At 55.6% G+C, this 17,789-nt stretch overlaps 1 protein-coding gene across 2 annotated transcripts; it reads right to left on the bottom strand.

Annotated features, from left to right (window-relative positions):
* Positions 1-166: 166 nt before the first annotated feature.
* On the bottom strand, positions 167-10,103 carry GRHPR (glyoxylate and hydroxypyruvate reductase). Of its 2 annotated transcripts, none has more exons than XM_036100458.2 (9): positions 9,952-10,103; positions 8,203-8,333; positions 7,201-7,273; positions 6,526-6,642; positions 5,117-5,205; positions 3,874-3,978; positions 3,012-3,147; positions 1,564-1,694; positions 167-506 (listed from the first exon to the last, which is right to left on the bottom strand). In XM_036100458.2, exons 1-9 carry the CDS (start codon positions 10,032-10,034, stop codon positions 385-387), a joined length of 987 nt encoding a protein of 328 aa, XP_035956351.1. In that variant the 5' UTR covers positions 10,035-10,103; the 3' UTR covers positions 167-384. The 2 variants fall into 2 exon arrangements, with proteins under 2 accessions (XP_035956351.1, XP_035956352.1); XM_036100459.2 differs by having other exon boundaries at positions 7,167-7,273; positions 9,952-10,091.
* Between the last annotated feature and the right edge of the window lie 7,686 nt (positions 10,104-17,789).

Below are 17,789 nucleotides of genomic sequence, written 5' to 3'. Positions count from 1 at the left end.
TGAGATGAGCGGTAAGGTGGTTTGGACGGGTTCTAAAAGTTCACGTGCTGGGGGGGCCGGGGGAGGGCTGGGGGAGAGCAGAACCCACAGGGCACCAGATGCCCTGATTTTAGAAAGGTAAGCAGATGCCCTTGTTAGCTTCTCCCAGTTACAGGCCCACACAGTCTCTCAGAGAATTATTTAATAAGATCACATACTTTTGGCTCAGAGTTTCCAACCACAAAAGCGGCAAGCGTGTATCAGCACCAGTCTTCCTTCTGCAGGATCAGAACAGATGAGACTTTTTTCCTTGGCTCCCGTCCTGTGGGTCCAAGTCCAGCCTGTGCTCACTGACAGACCCCAGGGGCACAGTGGGCCTCCTGGCCCTCAGCGCCTCCTGTCTGGCTACAGCTGGAGTTCACTGGGCATCGGCTCCCCTCGCAGGCCAGCCAGCAGGTTGTTAGCTGCCAACAAGGACATGGTGTTTCGGGTTCCGTACGTGGCGCTGCCAATGTGGGGCAGGATCACTGGAAAGGGGAGGAGAGGGAGGTAAGGGTGTTTCAAGAGCCTTAAAGTGGGCCCTGTTTTCCTGACTAGGGGCTGCAGGGAGAAGAATAAAGAGAACCTGCCTTAGTATTCTTTGATTCGCCTTCCTGTCATTTGTCTTTGATTTGCCTACTGTCCTTACGTGCTCCACTCCTGTGGGGCTGAGGGTTAGGGGAACGGTACAGGGACTCAGGGCTGCTGGAACCCAGATGCAAGGGTGGCAAGAGATTCGGATCCTAAATACAAGGATGTCGAGCCCAGAAGGGGTCTTTGAGCCTATCTAGACACAGCCCTTCAGATATCAGACGGTGAAACCAGGTGCCAGTTCAGCTTAGAAGTTGCAGCACTGATCGTCCACACCACACCCATGCCCCTGAAAGTGGTGCCACAGGGCGTCTGATCTACACAAATAACTACAAGATGAAAGGGCGGACAGACCAGCTCCCTCTGGCCACACTGCAGAGCAAGTAAGGTCACTTGTCCCCAAAGAAGGGCTTTCGAAAGCAGCATCCAGGGCACTGAGCTGCACTGCCAGGCCTGCGGGGATGGGACCGTTCTCCCAGCTGTGGGCAACAGCCCAGACGGGACAGCCAACGCTCCTCCTTTCAGCCTGGTGCGGACGGTGGGCACAGTGGAGTTTCCAAGGGCTACAATAATGGGGGCCTTCCCTGTGGGGTTCCATCCCAGAATGTACATAAAGGACAGGGACTGGCTCAGCCCCTGCAGTTATGTAAGAGCCTGGAGACAGAAAGCACACCAGCTACCTGGACAGACAGAACTTCATATAAAGAGCTGTTAACCAGGCACAAAGTAACTGGGGAGGCTAAGAAGCAACCACCCGAGGCAGCGCTTCTCCAAGTGCAGCCCTCGGCCCCGCAGCATCGGTGCTCAGGACGTCACCAACAGCCTCAACAAGCACGTCCCAGGTGTGCCCCCCTGTGCTCGGCACTGCTCAGGGTAGCTCTGCACCCAGCACCTCCAGACCACCTCTAACTCCCGCGGGCCCAGGTGACTCTGCATCGGAAAGTCAGTTCTCACCACAGTTCTTCAGGGTCAGGAGAGGGTGGTCTGTAGGCAGCGGTTCCGGGGTCGTCACATCCAGTCCAGCAGCTGCAATCTGCCCGCTAGTCAAGGCCTGGTACAGGTCGTCCTGGTTCACCACGTCTCCCCTGGGAAGGACAGTGATGCCGTGGATGCCCCCACGCTCCCTCCACCCAGGCCTCCTCCCACGGAATGGATTTCCCCGCGGACCAGGCACACTCGGCACTGACTTTGAAAGCAGTAAGGCTGATAAGCTACTTCTTTACAGTAAGTCTGTGCAGTAACACTGGGAACCCCAGCCCCACCACTCCGTAGCTGTGTGACCTTGGGCAGGTGTGTCACCTTCCTCCGTAAGACGGGGAGAATACACCCCACTCCCAGGCGTGCTTACTGACCCACGATCCGCATCTGTGTGGGGCTCCATCCAGGTGTGTCTGCCCGAGAACATGCTGAGAACCACGGCATCATGCTGTGGGGCGCGGGCCCAACACAAGGATACACCTAACCACATCCACCCGAGTGAGCAGCCCTCCCTCCTGTGACTGAGCCACTGAAGGAAAGAAAGGACTGGCTCGAGACTTCATCCTGCACCCGAAGTAATACTCGTTGCGGCAGGCAACAATGCGCAGTACCCGGCCCAGTCCTGGGTCCGTGAGGGGGCTCCGTACGCCGAGGCTGAGCCACCGTCGGCCGTCAGCGCCAGCCCTGCGCTCCCGCCCGATCCACTTCCCCTCCAGGGCACCTCCTTTGCGGCTAAACATTAATAATGACGGGGGCCTCTGGAGTGGAGAGACCTGAGGCGGACCCCATGGAATCCCTTCCTTTGCCTTTACTTGCCTCCAAACTGGTTTAAGCAGGTTCAAAGGGCACCATCCAGGCAGGGATTGGAGTGGCAGAGAGGGAAGGTCTGCCCCCATAATATGCCCAGTGGCCTGAAGGCACCCTGGGGACACTGTGATAAACCGAGATAAGTTGGGTTGGGGCCTATCTTTCCAGAAGCACCACGGTTCAAGCTGTCACTAACTCAGACAGATAGACCCAGGCTCAGTGTTACGGGAGGTCAGCCTCTGAAGGGCTGTTAAGATCGTTACACCCAACTCTTTGCAGCAGAGAAGAACATGGGCTGCCCAAGGTTACCTGGTCACGCTGCTATCACGCCTCCACTCCCCAAGCCAACTCTGCCCCGTGCCCAGCCCTGAGCATGGCTCAGGGAACTGCTGGGAATCAGACAGGCCAGGCCTGCTCTGAGGGCTCCTCCTCCCAGCCTGGGGCACTCTCTTGTAGCCTTTACTGTACTTCGGAGCTGGGGCTGGCTGGTGGTTGGTTTAGGGAGCAGTAGGCTCTGCCCAAGGTCTCAGGGACAAGCCATGGGGATCCCGGCAGCAGGGACAGCCCCTCTCTAGACATTCTCGGTGCCCCAGGGAGCTTGGGCGGCCCCAGCGTACCTGCTGATGTTGACAAACACAGCCGTGTTTTTCATCTGCTGGAAGAAGTCCTTGTTGCAGAGCCCCTTGGTTGCAGGGGTTAAGGAGCAGGCCACGATGATGAAATCAGACTCAGCAGCCAGCTTGGGGGTGGACACTGGGGGAGGGCAGGGTTCCATGAGATGCTGAGTCCCAGGCTGGAGACAGCAAAAGGATGGGAGACCAAAGCCTTGCCTCCTCCTGCCAAACTGGAAACTCCCAAGATGCTTCCTGAAGGCCTCGTGTCCAGCCAAACACCTCTGATAACTGACAGCTACTGGTGGGGTCCTGGTGTACTACATCGTTTATCCAGCCCCCTGGTCTCACAGATGGGGAAACTAAGGCCAGAGAGGGGCAGGAGCTTGGTTCAAGGTCACCACCTTCAGGGTCCAATGTGCCAAAGGGGTGAGGAATGGCTAAGATCTAGGTGTCCTGTGCTCACGACACTGTGCACCCTCCAGGGGGCTGGATCCACTGGACACAAGGCTGGGGGACAGTGCTCACCAGTTTATTAGGGAAACCGGGTGTCCAAGTTCCCAGCAATTCCTTACATCTGTCACCATCCCTGCTGCTCTGCCCAGGCACAGAGGGCGGTGACAAGGAACTCTGAGAGACAGGAAGCCTGGAGAGCTCTGAGGCATGAAGAGAACTCACCGTGTGGCCTGGGTACGTCCCTGTGCTCTCCGACTGGGCCCCTGCCTCCAGGGGCAGGTGGGCTAGCCAGGACCTGAGGGACGCCACAGGCCCCAGGCGCACCTGCCTGAAATGCTGCCACTACAGAAATATGGAGGCGCCTCTAACCAGGCACAGAGGGGGCTCCTGCGGAAATCAAGGTTTTACTTACCAAACTCTGCCTGGAATTCTGCAGCTTCCTGAGGCTTGGGCTGGCGCCCCGTGTACAGAAATCTCTGGACACCGAATGGCTTCAGACGCTGAGCAATGGCCTGGCCTGGAGGCAAAGAGAGGCCTGGCTCGTCTCCAGCCCCTCAGAGGGCAGGAGCAGCACCCAGCAGCTCCAGGGACAGGGAGCCCCTGGGGGGGCGGGGGTTGGGAAGCATACTTCTGACTGTAACTGGTCCTGCCCCAGTAGAACCAGCCCCCCACAGGCCCATACCACCCTTAGGGGACCATATGACAGCCCTTCAGGGACCCAGAGGCAGCACCACCACTCCTCGGCAGTGGTGACTGGCTTCTGCTGTCCTCACACGTCCTGGGCACCTTGAGGGCCGTTTGCTAACCATCCCTGAGAACTGGGTCTGGCATCCCAGAAGCGGTCTGACCAAGCAGTCCCCTCCCTCCTTCTGGACCCTCTGCTTTTATTGACGCAGCCCAAGACCTCTTAGGACTTTTCGGTGGCCTGGCCAAACTGCCAACTCGCCCCAAATCTTTCAAGACATTCACACGTGCTGCTCAGGAGACAGACTTGGGTTGCTGGATTTCCAGAATTGGAATGTGCCCCAAAGCTGGCGGGTTCCTCCAAGCAACTCTCCGGTGTGAAGCCCTGCTGGCCGGCCAGACTGTCCATACTCCCCCGCCTCATCCTCCCCTCTGGACCAGGCTGATGCCAGAGAGCCACGGACGGCTGCCCGGCTGAGCTCAAGCCTTTAGGCCAGACTTCTCCAAGCCGGGGCCCCTGGGAGAAAACTAGCTCTGCCCCGTCGGCAGAATCACAGGTAAGCTCTGCTCCCTGGACCCGCTGGTTCCTGAGTTAAAGCTTTACATTTCGGCAGGCCTGGGGGAGCACGGGCTGTCCCACAGGAAGCCCCTCCTCAAGGCCCCAACCCAGCCATCGCCGCTTTCATCCGTTCTGTATGGAGCTGTAACCATAAAGAATCCCGACTTTTCAACTTGCTTCTGTCACCTAGCAAGTTCTTAAGGAACTCCTATTTTCATTTCTTTTATTTTTTGTTTCTGCCTGTGTTTTATGAAGCTGGGTCTGGACAGCTACTGCATGCAAAGTGCACTGGGAACTTGGCCAGTGGTGGCCACTCTTTCCAAAGGATGGCCAACACCCAGACACCGGGTACCAGAGACTCAGACGAAGCCAAGGTTGCTGGGGCGGGCCAGAGGGAAGGTGGGGGCCTCACCTATGCGCCCCAGCCCGATGATGCCCACGGTGCTCCGTGTGAGTCCATAGCCACACATCCACAGGGGTTTCCATGAGGTCCAGCCACCGCTGTGGGGAGGGGAGGGGTGGGTAAGAGCCCCGGCCTCGGGCAAAGGTGAGGGCTCTCTGTGAACGAACAGACCCAGGACCCCCAGACAGGGGCTGTGGTCTAAGGGGTAGAAGATCCTCCTCTCCAGCTCACAGGACAGTCCGTAGCATGAGTTACACCATAGCCACTGAGCGCTGTGGATGAGCAGCTACAATGACTCTTCCTTTAAAGCCACTGGACGACAGACTCCGAGGGCTGGGAGGGGCCTTAGAAGTTCTCATCCCATTTTGCAGATGGGGAAACTGAGACCAGAAAGGGTGCCCTGCCTGAGGCCACATCCAGCCAGGGCAGAGGTGGGAGCAGCAGGTTGCAAACTCGGGATTTGGGATTCCAAAACCAGTATTCCCAGTGCCCCAGGGAAGCAGCACAAAGTAAAGCCATAGGCCCAGCCATTGCCCTGGGTGGACAGGGGGACGGAGGCTGCCTTGAGCCACCTCCGAGAAGGGTGCCGACTCCCCGGGCAGGAGGGTGAGCGGGACGTGCGGCACTGTGTCTCCTCAGCCCAGTGCTGCCCTCGGTGTCTGCCTCGGCCCCAGGCCCACCCCGGGGCCCCAGCTCCTGGTCCACAAACCCCGAGGGCCTGCACAGGCCCATCTGCCGGCCTCCCTACAGCCGCAGTGCCTTCCCGAACCCTCTATAACACACAGACCCAAAGCCCTGATCTGAAACCCTCGGGCCAGGGTTTTCAATTTTCCGATTTTAGAAAGGTCGTCTGGTGCATATTCTCTAGTCTATATGACAACACCCTCAGCAGTGTCTAGGGAGGTACCTCTTGTCAAACACACCAGTTATCTGCAGCAAAACATGAATATTCACACAGAGTGGGAAAAATAAAGATCATAAATAGCCTCCTGTCATTTCCAGTCAGGTTTTGCCACCAAAAGATTTATGAAACCACCTTCAGTTTTCCGAGCTTCTGGGATTTCTGCATCACGAGCAAGGACGGAGGACCTATCTCCTCAACGTGCTCAAGAGGATGCCCACCTGCTACTTCTCGTGGGAAGCCTCTGATCCATACTCCTGCCCCTACTCCCTCACCAACCAGGCAGGGCTGATCTGTCCCTCCCTATCCTCCTCTCTCACAATTTCCCCTCAAAGCCACGATTCCCCCACATTTCTCTTCAGCTCTGCCCTGTCCCTCAGTAGTCTGGCTGAGTCTGTCCCTGCTCACTAGATGAGGCACCCCCGGGGACAGGGATCACATCCGGGCCAGGGGGACACTGGGGGCTCAGGAACCAGCTGCCGAGCACAGCCAACTTTCCTGTCAGGGGTTCACTCACTTCTTCACCTCCTCGATGGCTTCTGGCAAGCGGCGACAGGTGGTGAGCAGCAGGGACATGGCGAGTTCTGCCGTGGCGTCTGTCAGGACATCTGGGGTGTAGCCCACACGGATGCCGCTACGAAGCCAAGATCTGGTGGTCACCCAGGCCTCAGGCACCTTCACCAATTTCTAGCTCTGGGACATCTCCAAGCTGCTGCTCTGCTCCCTCTTTGCACTGCCCACCGGGAAGCTCCGAGTGGTAAAGGAGCAACTCAGGGACGGTCAGCCTTCTTCCTGGTTCGCTTCTCTCCCGCGTGGCGAAGGACGCGAAGATGAAAGGTCACGGCCCCAAGTCTGGGGCAAATAACTACTCGACCTTTCTGAATCTCCAAAATCTAATGAGGGAAGTAATACTACTAGTAGCCTTTCCTACTTCAAGGGGTTGTGGTGAGGGTCAACAACCAGGCTGAACAGGAAAGGGTGCCACCTGGCAGATGCAGTTACCCACAGCTCCTGACGGTTCGGGGCCTGTCGTACCTGCCCTGTGCTCACGCGGACGGACTGCACGCTCAGCCCCCTCCCAGTCTCACTGAAGGGCGGAGGGGGCTATGAGCAAATAGAGACCCAGCTCCCTCTCCCGCTCTGGGAGCCAGCCCTCACCCCAAGCCCCTTCCAGAGCGCAAGCTGCTTTTACCGCTTCTTGATTTCCTCCAAAGCCAAGTGGTCAACGCCCACAGACATGGTGCTGATGACTTTGAGATTGGCTCCTGTTGTGCAGAAAAAGCACTGTTTGTATCTTTCCTTGTGGGGTTCCAACCCACACCACTGGGGATACCATGGGGCCAGCTGCTTGTTATTATTTTCTGAGAGTAAGAGAAAGGCCGACATCTCTGTTCCTCGCTAGAATCCTGAACAACCCTACCTGACAGACTCGACCATCCGACTTGACTCCTCCATGTGCAGACGCTATGGCTCAGGGAGGTGGAGTGGCCGGCCCCAGTCACAAGCTGCCGAGTGGCAGAGCTGGGCTTCGCCCTGGGGCCTCTGACACCAAGGCCTCCACTCCTACCCACAGGAATGTTCCCTCAACAAAGCCTCCAGTCTCCTTTGACCGCACCTGGGGCCCTGCTGTGGACACACTGGGGTGTCCACTGAGAAGCGGCCAGGGTGCGACCCCCTCACACCCTCTCTACGGGGCAGGGCACCAGAAAGCTTCAGGGCCAAGGCTGGGGCAGGGATTGGCTCAGCACTGACTCATGAGGGTTCTCCCATCCGGTAGCCTCTAAGTCTGAATCTTTCCTCAAAACGACTTTCTACGGTGACATTTACCCTGGCCCAGGGCTGGGCCCCGTGGCTGGCGCTAACACACCCCGGGTGCCTCCTGCTGCTTGGCACTGAGACGGGCCCTCCTGCAGGAGACAAATGAGCCCAGGAGGGACAGGGCCTTTCTCGAGGTCATAAGGCAAGGCTGTGGCAGGGCTGGATAAGGGCCCAGGGACTCGGGTGCTCCCTCCACACCACCCTTTGCCCTGCTGGCTCCCTGCAGGGATTCGCAGCCAGGAGAGGAGCAATGCCCGTGACAGAACTCAGAGAGGTCACTGCGGGCCCGTCGGGGGAGCCAGCCACAGCAGACTGATGTGCCCTACGGGGCCAAGACACCCTTGGAATCCTCCCCAGCCCTGCCCAGCGCACACACCTGCAGCATCCAGGAGCCTCTTGTCCACTCGGTCAGAGAGGAGGCAAAGTAGGCCGTGGGCCCCCGCCACACCTCGCTCCAGCTCCTTGGCAGGGATTGGCTCATCTGAGTCCCAGTGCTCCACCTCACAGCTAAAGACCAAAGAAAGACCACTCAGAAGCAGCGGAGCCACAGATGCCCCCAGGCTCCCGAAGGCCCCCTGGGACTGCACCTCCCTAAGTGAGAAACACTGCCTTCTGCTTGCTTCAGCCTCAGGCTGCCTGGGGCTGGCTGAGGAGTCAGGGTCAGGCTCGGGCGGCCTCAGAACTGTCCCAAGAGGGTGGCTGAGGGTAAAGGGCTGGCACAGAGTGGAGGTCACCAAGGCCTGACAAGAGCCTAGTCTAAAAGGAGAAAGTCATGGGGACAGCTCTCAGCTCAAAGCAAGGAAGAACTTTATCACCCTCACAGGAGGCCTCATGGCCAGTGGGGGGCGGTGGCTTGAGGTGGGCAGTCCCTGCACCAGTTGAGGCTTGACTGTCCTGTCCTGGGAGTCCATGCCACGGGAAAGTCTCCTACTTGCACTCTGCCGGGAAGGATAAGATCAAAGCAATGCACCGTGGAGGAGTCTGAGGGCACACTTCCACCACAGCTCGGGAGCAGTGGAGGCGTTCCCGGGGTGCTGCCCAGCCTCCCAGTCCTTGCCATTTAATTCAGTGCCCCCATCACATATAGCAAGACACAGGGCGGCGGCCGGCACCTCCCAGAACACCCTGCTGCAGCACCTGGCTGACCAAGGGCCTGGCACAGGCCACCCTGCACCCTCCTTTCCACGGGCATGGCACTCAGAGCTAGAGCTGCTCGAGCCCCGGCCACGACTGCTCCCCCCCTCCCCCGCCGCCCCCAGTGCTTGCAACCTGGCAGGTCCTTGACAAAGGTTTTGTTGCACTGAACAAAACAAACAAATCTCATTTGTGCATGGCCCTGGTTTCTGAGCCTGGGTTCCACCTTCTCCCTGCCAGACACTGGCTGCACAGACCTGGGTAACACAGTGTTCCCGCTGCAGTCAGACAGGCTGAGGTCAAATCCCAGCTCTGCCACACTGCAGCTGTGACTTTGGGCAAGGCACTTAACCTCTCCCAGTTTGCTCATCTGTAAAATGGGAATTATAATACCAACTTCAGAGTGTTGAAAGGATTAAGCATTTATGTCTACAAAGAACCTGGAAAACTGGCATGTTAATTGTCATGAGAGGCCCCTGCCAACTATCCAAAGGGACCAGGCCAGTGACTGCGAAGGTCCCTGACCCTGCCAAAAGTGACCTCAAGGGTAAAGGATTAACAGCCTGGATCTTGCGTCACCGGCGGCGTCCCGTCTCCCCAGGCCTTTCCCTTCACCCGCATTGCACGTGCCAGGGGAGCTGCGGGTCCCGGCGTCACTGCAACAGGCTTGGACAAGGCTAGGCCGCAGAGAACTTTTTTTAAGCCTCCCAAAACTCCATGACCGTCCAGGCCGGGCACAGGTTGGCAAGGCCGGCCAAGACGCAAGCGCAGGATCCCGGCTCCCTCTGGGCCCTCCCCACCAAAAATAAGTGGGGTTCAGGAGGCCGCCCCCAGCCCGCCCCGGCCCGCCTGGAGACGCTGAGTCACCCAGTGTGCGGGGTGTCGGAGATCCAGGGGAGGGCCCGGGCTCCGCAGCCCCTTCCCCGACACCACCCCCAGCCCCAGCCCCGGCCCGGGGACTCGGCGTGCGGCGGGGGCGCGGCGCCCTTACTCTGCGGCCCGGGCGAGCGCGGCCCAGCCCTCGGGGGGGATCCTGCGGGTGACGAACACCTTCATGAGTCTCACTGGCCTCATCCACCTTCAGCTGCGGAACACTGACCCGGACCTCCAGACGGAAGCGGGACGCGACGGGAGGCGGGGCGGGGCCTCGGAAGGGGCGGGGCCGGAGCTGAGCGGGCGGGGCCGGAGCTGGGCGGGCGGGGGCGGGGAGGGAGCGGGGTGGGGGGAGGAGGGTAGAGAGGGGGAAAGGTTGGGGGGGAGTGGAGGTGGGGGAGAGGGAGCCTGTGGGCCTCGAGGAGCGGGGACTGTGTGTATTCAGGGAGTGGCAGTGACAGTGTGACTCTGTGGGGTGTAACTGTGGCGCCCCTAGGTGTGTGTCTCGTGAAGCTGTGTGCATGATCAAGCCCTCATGGAACTGGGACTTGTTCTGGGGGCCTTGGTCCTTGGCCCCCAGGGCCCCCCTCAGGGACTGGCAGGTGTGTCTGGAGTTGGAGTTGGGGTGGGTAAAGGGGCATCCAGGAGAGTCCTGTGTATGTGTGGACGTCTGTCAGGATGTCTATAGCTGTCGAAGTGTGTCTGTGTCTGGAGAGGGGAGATGCAGTCAGGGACCATCCTAATTCCCAGGGCCTGAGCACCCTAGTGGTCCTTGCTAGGTCTGTTCCATTATGGTCACACTGTTCCCGGCAGGGGCCTTTGGTCACAGACTGGGCTCTGAGCCAGGCCTCTGCCTTATATACTCAGGAGGCTGGACTGGGGCAGTCTGAACCCAGGCATGGCCCCTTTAGTATCTGGTGCAATTCCCCCATATGAAACCCACAGCTGTGGGGGGCAGTTTAATTGGTTGTGGGCCACTTGGCATGCTGGACAGCTGCTGGCCGGCTGGAGGCAGGTCATGCAGAGAGCCAGGGTGCTGGATAGGGCCATGTGGAGTCACGGGCAGACCTGGGCTTTGCAATCCTATGTACCTGGGTCTGAATCTCAGCTCTGCCACTTACAAGCTGTGTCCTCTTGGTCAGTTCACATCACCTTTCTAAGCCTCAGTTTTTAGCTACAAAATGGGGTAAGGAGCACTTACCTTTCAGGGTTATTGTGATGATTAAACCAGCAATGTTTGCACAGGCCCTGGGCCATGGTAGGTGCTCATCAAGCTCAGGCTCTGGAGCCATTGTGCATGGGCTTAAATCCCAGCTCTGCCACCCACTGACCAGAAGTCAGTAAACTTCTGTGTGCCTCAGTTTTCTCATCTGTGAAATGGGAATAATAGTAACACCTGAATCATGGTTTGTTGAAAGGATGAACTATGTATCGTCCTGTGTGTTACCACAGCATATAACACATGGGGTGCTTGCCTGACAAAGGGTGACACAGCCAAGGAGACCCACACCCTGGTGCCCTGAGGCTGGCAGTTGGTCAGAAATGGAGATGCCGAAGTCCAACTGAGGATAACTGGGAGGGGCCCGGGCCTAGGAGCACCCAGAGGACAAAAGCCCTGCCTGGCAGTCTCTTCCCCGCCAGTCTTACCAGAATCCATTTCTGCCCCCTCAGGGCCCAGAAAGGAACCAGAGACAGGCACAGGGAGGTAACACGTCCAGTTTGGGTTCACACAGCAAGTCACTGGAAAGGCCAGAGCCGGCGCTCTGGGTCGTCTGCACCCCTGGCCAGTGCTGCACTCTGCCATCTCCCCAAGTCACACATTAATAAATGCCTAACCCACAGATGGTGATCTGCACTGCAGGGCCATCTCAGGGACAATTTCTGAAATACTTCAAACATTGACACAACGAGGTGTTTTTCTGTCTCCAGCAAGGTCCTTGGGGGGAATGACACAGCTGGGTGGCTCCAAACTCTGTTACTCAATGGTGAGACCTGAGCGCAACTCCTCCCACACGCCAGGACAGGCGAGGACACGGGGTAAGCCTGTCCACCGGGGGCGGGAGGGGGCATGACACATTAATGGGCCCCCTCCCCTGAGGCAGAGCACCCAGCTGGTGCTCAATAGGTGCTACTGGGCAGGAGGTGTGAGCCGGAACAGAGAGCCAGCTGAAGGTCCCTGAGGAGGGAAACTGTGAAGTGGTAGGGAGAGAGGATCTGAGCTGGAGAGGGGTTCACTGGGTAGAACTAACCGTGGAACGAGTCGCTAATATTGATGGAGCTCTTACTAAGTTCCAGGCACTGGACATGGGAACTCATGAATTTAAACATCTCAACCCCTTGAGAGCTGTGCTGTTATTCTGCCCACTTCACACATGAGGAAACTGAAGGCAAGCATGGTGAAGTTCGGGGAGCCTGGCTGGCTGGATCGGTGGAGCATGCGACTCTTGGTCTCGGTGTTGTGGGTTCGAGCCCTATGTTGGGTGTAGAGATTACTTAAAAATAAAATCTTAAAAAAAAAAAAGAGTGCTGAAGTTATTTGCTTAAGGTCATACAGCTGCTAGGAGGCAGAGCTTGGATTCAAGTCCCAGCACCCCAACTCCAGACCCAGCACCCTGACTCCAGACCCAGGCTCTTAACCACTGCAAGTCTGTGGGAGTGGACAGGATGTGTTAATCCGTTAGGGCTGCTATAACAAAATGTCATATATTGGATGGCTTTTTCTTTTTTTGACAGAGAGAGAGAGAGCACGACCAGGGGGAGCAGCAGAGGGAGAGGGAGAAGCAGGCTCCCCGCAGAGCAGGGAGCCTGATGCGGGGCTTGATCCCAGGACCCTGGGATCATGACCTGAGCCGAAGGCAGACGCCTAACCAACTGAGCCACCCAGACACCCCTACTGGGTGGCTTAAACAACAAACATTTATTTAACACAGTTCTAGAGGCTGGAAGCTCAAGGTCAAGGCACAGGCAGATTTGCTGTCTGGTGAGGTCTTCCTAATTCATAGATGGCTGTCTTCTGGCTGTGTCCTCACAGGGTGGAAGAGGCAAGGGAGCTCTCTGGGGTCTTTCTTAAAAGGACACTAATCCCACTGGTGAGGGCTCCACTCTCATGACCTCACCTCCTTTTTTTTTTTTTAAAGATTTTTATGTATTCATGTATTTATTTATTTATTTTTATTTTTTTATTTTTTTAAAGATTTTATTCATTTATTTGACAGAGAGAGACACAGCGAGAGAGGGAACACAAGCAGGGGGAGTGGGAGAGAGAGAAGCAGGCTTCCCGCCGAGCAGGGAGCCCGATGCGGGGCTCGATCCCAGGACCCTGGGATCATGACCTGAGCCGAAGGCAGACGCTTAACGACTGAGCCACCCAGGCGCCCCAATTTTTATGTATTTATTTGACAGAGAGAGACACGGCACGAGAGGGAACACAAGCAGGGGGAGTGGGAGAGGGAGAAGCAGGCTTCCCGCCAAGCAGGGAGCCTGATGTGGGGCTCGATCCCAGGACCCTGGGATCATGACCTGAGCTGAAGGCAGAGGCCTAATGACTGAGCCACCCAGGCGCCCTATGGCCTCACCTCTTAATTCCGTCACACTGGGCATGAGGATTTCAAAATATGAATGGGGTGGGGAGACACAAACATTCGGTCAGTAACAGAAGTAAAAGGGGCAAGTGAGGAGCTACATCTAAGGTATTGCCTTAGGAGGACTCTTGGAGCTGGCTGTCACTTTGTCACTCGGATGGATATCCAGGAGGAGGTGCAGGGTTTGGGGAGGCTGAGTTCAGCTTGGCAAGGAATGAGTTCAGGATGCTTGCGAGATGTTCTGAGTTTCTGGTGGAAAAGCCCAGGAGGGAGGTGGGGTCTGAAGGTCAGGGACAGGTGGGGGCTGGGGCCATAGTCCCAGAGTCAGCAGCATGCAATGGGCAGCCTAGGAGACACCCGGACAACTGAGAGCCAGGGCCCTAGTTCTGGCAGGGAGATCGAGACTCAGAGCACACAGAAGTTCAAAATGACAGTATGAAAAGGAGTTTTTGTAGGGCTTTTCTAATTTCACTTTGCATATAATTTCACATCTCCACTGAATCCCTTTGGAACACTGTGTGTCTATGGTTTGAGGAGGTGCTTGCCTGAATGTTCTCAGATGGCTACCCAGTTATTCAAGTACTATTTTTAAACAAATGTTTTCTTTAATTTGGGAATAATTCATAAATGCACAAGATGCAAATTCCCAAAGGCACACAAGGGTATAAGGTGGAATTGTTTCTCTTCTCCCCGGTCCCCCCACTCAGATCCTCTCCCCAGAAACAGTGGCATCTTGCCAGAGGGGCTTGATATTTACAAGAATATGCACACACTTTCACCGAAATGGTAGCATGTACACACACTTTGCATCACCCGGTTCTTTACTGAACGGTGTATCTCGGTGGCCACTCCACATCAGTACACAGCATTCTTTTTATGGATGCAGAGTATTGCACTGTAGGAGTGAACCATAAACAATGAATAATTCCCTACTAAGGGACATTTAGATTGTTTCCCCATCTTTTACTATGACGGTGCCCCAGTGAAGAACCTTTGGCAGATGTCACTGTGTGCGGGTATAAATGCAGCTGTAGGATAAATTCCCAGAAACGAAATTGCTGGGTCAGAAAATACATGCACTAGAAATTTTGACAGATTCTGATAAAATGTTTTTCACAGTTGTTCTATATCCTCTTATGGGTAATGTATGAAAGCACCTATTTTTCTATAAACTATCCATTGGTATGCTTTGCCTGTGCAGATAAGCTGGGCATCTTTGTCTTAGTGATTCGCAGGCATTATTTGTACAATAAGGAAATTAGCCCTCTGTAGTTGCAAATATGGTCTTTCCCCCAGTTTGTGTTAGTCCTGTGATTTTGTTAATTATTTTTAATGCAGACATTTTTGATTCTTTATGACTTCTACGTTTTGTCACACATAGTGTTATCAGGTGTCTGTTGCCGTGTAATGAATTATTTCAAAACAATGGCAGTGATTTTACTATCATTTCTTGTGGTTCTGGACATTGGCTGGACTCAGCTAGAGCTTCTTTTCAGGCTCTTGCATGTGGTCAGAGGCTGGTTGGGCTGGAGTCACTCCTATGTCTGCTTATCAGTGCTGGCTGTCAGCTGGGCCCTCGGCTAGGCTGTTGGTCTGGATGTCTACACAGGACCTCTGCCTGTGGCCTGGACTTCCTGCCAGCCTGGAGCCTGGGCTCCAAGCCTAGGCCATTCCAAGAAAACAGAAAGGGGAAAGCTCTCAGCCTCTTAAGGTCTGAGCCTGGAAATAGTACTACATCTCTTCTGCCAAATTCCATTGGTCATGCAGTCATGGAGTCTTTTTTTTTTTTCTTTCTTTCTTTCTTTTTTTAAGATTTTATTTATTTGTTTGAGAGAGAGGGAGGGAGGGAAAGGGGCAACAGGGGAAAGGGGCAGAGGAAGAGAGAGAAGCAGACTCCCCTCTGAGCAGGGAGCCTGATGCGGGCCTTGATCCCAGGACTCTGGGACCCTGGGACCATGGGACCATGACCTGAGCCGAAGGCAGATGCTTAACGACTGAGCCACCCAGGCGCCCCCTTTCTAGCTAGTCTTACGTGACTGGTCATATGTGAGGTAGTAAAGGGCTGTTGTTTTGTGGTTATTTGTTATGCAGCAGTACACTAATATAGGTAAGGACATATCTCAGGGCCCCTTAGGGCCCCTTTAGGAGCAGAGTTAGGTGCTTGTGGCCTGTTTCATTTCCGAGGCTTTGTGAGAACAGGGTTGGCTCAGAATATCTGCCTCAACCACAAACTAGCCAGATGGCATCAGGCAAAGCATTTCTGATGGATCCTTGGTTTTCAAACCACAGAATGGGGGACCAATCATTGGATGTCATGGTGGTCGGTATGCACTAAGCCCAGGACCAGAGCCTGGGAAGTCCACAGGAAATGCTGACTGAATGGGATTGACTTTGATCCTCACCTCTTTGGTCAGGGGAAGGTAATGGGCCCAAGTCATGCCCATGTCCACGTCAGGCACTCCCTGCCTCCCTGGCTTCACGCCCACCGCTATGGCACTTGCCCCCTACAATCCCCTCCCCTGCTCTAGGCTCTGGACCCCTCCTGCCCTTGGTCAAGGGGTGTAGAGGACTCAGGGCTCTCGGCCCTTGGGATCTTTCCTAACCATCTGGCTTCTACCCCATCTCTAAGATTTGTCCCCATTCCAACTTCTGGAATCTTGGACCTTGAACCTGAGCCAACCTAGTAACCCTCCTGAGCCCCGACCAGCTGTCCTGGGGGTCTGCTTGACTCTCTGCTCCTCTGTTGCTCCCAGCCCTGGCTAGAATCCAGCCTTGGTCCCCTGGGTTGGGGGCCCCACGGCAGCACCCCAGGGCTGACCTTGCTAACTAGCCCGCTCTCCCTACCCACTCAGGCATAGAGTGACTCAGCCTGGGCATGCATCCCAGCCACACCTGAAGGTGGAACTGCCGTGGAGTAGCTGCAGGCTGGGAGGCAGGGAGTATGGCTGCCTCCTAGGCCATGGTGAAGGGCTGCAAGAGGCAACATATAGAAAAGTGCCTGCAAGTAGGGGGCACAATGCAGGTGCCCATAAATGCTGGTCAGATCTCTGATTCAGAGTTATGTGTTGCCCAGCTGTTCATGTAAAAAATGATTGGTCATATTATTCCAACATGTTAGTAGAGCTAACACTTCCTGTGTGCCAATGGTGTCTGTGGCTGTCCTTCAGGTCACCGCATGTTGTCTTCACAGCGACTCTCTATGGTGGGTGCTCTTAGTATTCCCATTTTGCAGATGAGGAAACTGAGGCCCGGAAAGGTTAAGAAACTTGTCCAAGGTCTCACAGCTGGTAAGTGGCTGAGCTGATATTTAAACCTAAGTATTGAGATTACTCTCGAGCCTGACGATGATGGTCATCATAGATGGGGCCAAGCAGGGGGAGCCGCTCTGAGCTGCATCCCCAGCCACAGCCCAGGCCTGGACCTCTGTGCTCTCTGCCACCATCTCTCAGTGCCTGCACGCCTGCCAACACCAACACCCCCAAACTCATAATGGAGATGTCAGGGAAGTACTTGGTGACTTGAGATAGGTGCTCAACTGCCGGCCCAGCTCAAAGCCTCAGAGCACCCCACAGGGTCCAGGAACCCCTCACTTTGTGGGTGGGCTAGGGGCAGGAAAGACTCCTTCCTGTTTCCTGGGCTGACCCCCCTGAAACCCTCTCCTCCCTTCAGGAGCTCAGGGACCCCACTTTCTCAGGAAAAAGCCTAGTATCAGTCATGCACACTCTAGTAAAAGGAACCTGGTTCTCCTTTGGATACCCTCGTCTCATTCTAGACTCCAAACTGGCTTCTTTTGACATGGAAATCTCATTGAAATGTCTTGAGTATATCATAAATCTTAGACAAGAAACTTTTCAACAAGGCTATCACTCCAAACACAGAAAAGGTGAAGGTAGTTCAACTGCCCAAACCAGAGGCTCTGCAAACAGGGCCTTGAGTGGCATATGGAAATGTGAGCAGGGCTCCTATAAGGCCTCGATAAGATCCTCTTCTCTCTAAGGCCCAATTTCTCATCTGAGGAGGATGCACTAGGCCAGGGATCGGGAAACTTTTTCTGCAAAGAGCCCAGTAGAGCTGGACTGGAGCAGAGCTTCTCACTTTCACGTGCGCACAAAAATTACCTGGGGATCTTCTTAAAATGCAGATTCTAATTCAGTAGACTTGGGTGAGACCTGAGACTCTGCATTTCCTATAAGCTCCCACCTGTTGCTGCTGCTGATCCATGGAGTGCATTTTGAGTAGCAAGAGGCTAGGGAAACTTCCAGCTCGGCTGCTCTCCGAGATCCTAAGTGACACTCTGATGACAGATCCTGCTGTTCACTGAAGAAATGCTCACTCGGGTCTGAATGCAAGTAAGCCCCAGCACTTTCTGTGCAAC

Source organism: Halichoerus grypus, chromosome 14 (genome assembly GCF_964656455.1).
Source record: "Halichoerus grypus chromosome 14, mHalGry1.hap1.1, whole genome shotgun sequence".
NCBI lineage: Eukaryota > Metazoa > Chordata > Mammalia > Carnivora > Phocidae > Halichoerus > Halichoerus grypus.
This window is presented reverse-complemented; position numbering and strand designations above follow the sequence as displayed.